This window comes from Dipodomys ordii, unplaced genomic scaffold (assembly GCF_000151885.1).
Source record: "Dipodomys ordii isolate 6190 unplaced genomic scaffold, Dord_2.0 Scaffold125, whole genome shotgun sequence".
NCBI lineage: Eukaryota > Metazoa > Chordata > Mammalia > Rodentia > Heteromyidae > Dipodomys > Dipodomys ordii.
Genome location: NW_012267341.1, coordinates 935,358 through 939,470, shown reverse-complemented (window position 1 = coordinate 939,470; position 4,113 = coordinate 935,358). Strand labels below are relative to the sequence as shown.

Genomic DNA, 4,113 nt, shown 5'->3' with positions numbered 1-4,113 from the left:
AAATAAATAAATTATATTAAATAAGCGTGGCCCACTGAGCAAAGTATTGGGCTGTGACTAATCAGGTATTGCCTAGTGACTAGACTTTGAATAGTTGTTTCTGTGCGTACATTGTCCCATGCATTGTGAAATGGCATGATATGCCTACCTCTTAATCTAGATGAAAATCTTTTGTAAGTTCTGATAGTGTAGAAGTGGCTGATAAAGTTAGTGGTATTTCTCAGAGCTCCCAACAGAATACTATACACACACACACACACACACACACACACACATACATACATATACATATATCATATATATCTCATATATACCCAACAGAAAATAATATATATATAAAACAAATAATACATATTTACAATTATAGGTCCTACAACTCTAGAAGGGCCCTTAATTTGCCCTTTATCATATGGAATTTTCTGTATAGCTGTAAAAAAGATCTATCCACAAGGAATGGTGGAAAAAAGGGAATGAACATTTTTTAAAATCAGTTACCAAACATATGCTTGGCAGATTTAATCTTCGATAGGGCTGGAGATGTTGTTCATTGGTAGAGCACTTGTCTAGCATATGTGAGGTCCTGGGTTCCATCACTCCAAAAAATAAATTTAATCCTTACATTAGTCCTAAAAGTAGCTATTATAACTTTGCCGTGTGTGGGGGGGGGCGAGGGGCAGGGATAGTACTGGCACTTGAACTCAGGTCCACGATGCTGTCCCTTAGCTTTATCATTCAAAGCTGGTGCTTTACCACTTGACCACACCTTGACTTCTGGCATTTTAGTGGTTGATTGGAGAGAAGGTCTCATGGACTTTCTTGCCCTGGCTGGCTTCAGATCTCAGACTCCTGAGTAGCTAGGATTGTAAGCCTGAGCTACTGATACCCAACTATAACCTTTTATAGATGAAGAAAATGAATCTTGAAGAAGTTAAGTTTTGTGTGTGAAGTCGCATAGCTAATAAAAAGCAAGGATATAAATCTTGGTCAATCTGACTTTAAACCTTTTAAACCCTTCTTTGTGCTATGTCATGTTGCTACACAGAATTGGCATTTTGTTTTTCCAGTTGTGGGGCTTGAACTCAGAGCCTGGGCACTTTCCCTGAGCTCTTTTGCTCAAGGCTAGCACTCTACCACTTTAAGCCACAGCACCACTTCTGGTTTTCTGGTGGTTAATAGGAGATAAGTGTCTCATGGACTTTCTTGCCCAGGCTGGCCTTGAACCACAATCCTTAGATCTTAGCCTCCTGAGTAACTAGGATTATAGTAAGCCACTGTGCCTAGCTTCAGTGTGATTTTTTTTTTTAAGAGAACATAATTGGCCAGGCACTGGTGGCTCCCACCTGTATCCTAACTACTTAGGAGGCTAAGATCTGAGGATTGCAGTTTAAAGCCAGCCTAGGCAGGAAAGTCCATGAGACTCTTATGTCCAATAAACCTGATATGGTGCTGTGACACAAGTGATAGAGTGCTAGTCTTGAGTTGAAGAGCTAAAGGACAGTACCCAGGCCCAGAGTTTAAGCCCCATGACTGACAAAACTAAAAAGGAAAAAGAAAAGAAAAAGAACATAATCCTGCAGAGACTAAAGAATATAGGTAAGTTATAAGAAAAACTTGTCCAGTTGGTTTAGGAGGTAGTAACAGAAGCTGGATTATCAGATTGATTCTTGGTCAAACCCTAGACACAAGTATAGTAGCAGAAGCAGGGCTACTGGAGTTACACTGCTAATAGACGATGCTGGTGTATGAATCCCTTGATAAGACGCTTCTTTTGTTTTGCTCCTATTTATTAGTACCTGTGGCAGCTGACCTATTATCTTGTCTCTCTAGGGCAAAGCCCACAGCTTGAAGCCAAAGGAAAAGCTGGCAGGCAGCCCAGTTCGCTCTTCTGAAGATGTAAGCCAGCGAGTCTATCTCTATGAAGGACTCCTAGGTGAGAAACAGAGACTAGAGGTAACCCTTGCACTGGAGTTAGGGGGTAGGGAGCTGGGCTTGGCCAGGGGAGAGGGTAGTATTGCTTGGCTTTTTGCTTATCTCAATGCTCAAGTGAGATCGCATTTTTATGTATGAATCAAGGGATCTGTGGTATCTAGAATAAGCACGGGTGAAAACTGGATGAGATTGGATTTTGGCATTGATCAATAGCCTCTGTCTTTCTGTCTTCTTTTCCTTTCTTGCTACCATGGACCTTCCTACTCACAAATTGTCAGGAAGGGATAAAGGATCGATGTGGGACCAATTAGAGGATGCTGCTATGGAGACCTTTTCTATAAGTAACCACCTTTCTTTTGTGTGTTGTGCTCATCTCTCCTGCTTAGGAGAGGTTGGACCTTACTTAGCTTCTGGGGCTAGTGGCAAGAATGTTAGATCTGGGGTAGAGATGTGTGTTTCATTTCCATTTCTGGAATTTGGAATAATCCAAGTGGAGTAAAACTCCATTTTATTTGGAGTTTACTCTTTATTTTCATTTGGCAGTTATATTTTCTAAATGTTAAATAAGCCTCCCTTCTCCACAAAAACAGAAACAACAAACAAAATTTTCTTTTACACAGGCAAAGAACGTTCTACTTTATGGGACCAAATGCAGTTCTGGGAGGATGCATTCTTAGATGCTGTGATGTTGGAGAGAGAAGGAATGGGTATGGACCAGGGTCCCCAGGAAATGATCGACAGGTATGGACTTAGGAAAGCTGTGGTAGTATGCTAACCCAGCCTCCTCACAGGTAGCTGATTTGTGCTTGGTCTGCGTAGATACTTATCCCTGGGAGAACATGACCGGAAGCGGCTAGAAGATGATGAAGATCGTTTACTAGCCACACTTTTGCACAACCTCATCTCCTTCATGCTGTTGATGAAGGTAATGTCAGTTTTGCTTATGTTTTATTGTACCAGTGATGGAAGAGAAAGACCTGTTTTTACTGCCTTTGTTGTAAAGGTAGTTGATCACTGTATACTACTTGTTTATTTTCAATTTTATGGATTCCCTTTGATCAATATTTTTATGATGCCAGTAAAGCTCACAACAGGACATATATATATAAGTATATACATACACATATATGTATATGTATATTACAATTGTTGGTCCTAAAGCCTTAGAAAGGCTACTCCAAATTTACTTTTTAGCACTAGCCCTAGAATTTCTGTATAGCTGTTAAAAAGTTACCCATCAACAAATTAATGTGAATTATTTGATTTAGTTGTGCTTGATTTTTACAGCTGTGGAAGAAGTATATTAGTAAATAGAAGAGAAAGCAGAACGCTCTGATCACAAACCATGGGCTTGGGGTAGAAGAGAGTTGTTTTGTGATGAGCCCCTGAGTGTCTTCTCTTCCCCTTCTCCCCAACTTCTCTAAATGTGAAAGGGTCAAATACAGAGAATGCCCTGTATACCTTCTTGGTTTGCTTCCTTTTCTGTTGTAAGGTTCCCTGCACTTTGTTGAATTCCTGGTTGGAGAAGACCGATGATCCTTAACCTTGTAGTATGTCTTGGCTACAGCTGAATCTCAAGGTCACCACTGAGTCATTAGTGGTGATGAACCCTTTGGGCTAACATTGTGACATTGAGTGGGGAGGCCCAGCTGCTATACGAGTCCGTCCCTTTTCTGCAGAGTCTCACTAGAAACAGAGCTTTTCTTCCTATCATGTGACACAATCCATGGTTTGAAAGGGTTCCTCCGTGTTCAGTGATAAGGAATTCTTTTAAGTCCCCTTCTCTAAGATAGGAGGAAGCTTACTTGTATATTTTCTTGTCTTTGCTCTAGTTGAGAGGTGGGCAGGTTCCTTATTAAAGATTCTTGCCTTGCCTTTCCAGGTAAATAAGAATGACATCCGAAAGAAGGTACGGCGTCTAATGGGAAAGTCCCATATTGGGCTTGTGTACAGTCAGCAAATCAATGAAGTGCTTGACCAGCTGGCAAACCTGGTGAGCATATGAGCCATCACCTTCCTAGCTAGACCTCTGTCCTGCAGAAGCTTCTCCATGGGGCATTTCTGACCGTGTTACTATGCAGTCACATTAATCCCTATGTTTGAGGATGGGTCAATAATCTAGATGATGCTCTAGCTCTTCTGTTCTGTGCTGGAACTTTCTTTTTTTTTTTTTTTTGTCGGTCG

General features: G+C 40.9%; 1 protein-coding gene across 1 annotated transcript in view; it reads left to right on the top strand.

Moving 5' to 3' along the window:
* Window positions 1-4,113, top strand: part of Madd (MAP-kinase activating death domain) — a 41,076-nt gene that overhangs the window by 21,425 nt on the left and 15,538 nt on the right. The window contains exons 19-23 of the mRNA XM_013029960.1: window positions 1,828-1,930; window positions 2,208-2,270; window positions 2,550-2,670; window positions 2,749-2,854; window positions 3,812-3,922. Coding sequence (XP_012885414.1) covers window positions 1,828-1,930; window positions 2,208-2,270; window positions 2,550-2,670; window positions 2,749-2,854; window positions 3,812-3,922 — 504 coding nt within the window. The remainder of the gene's footprint in view (window positions 1-1,827; window positions 1,931-2,207; window positions 2,271-2,549; window positions 2,671-2,748; window positions 2,855-3,811; window positions 3,923-4,113) is intronic.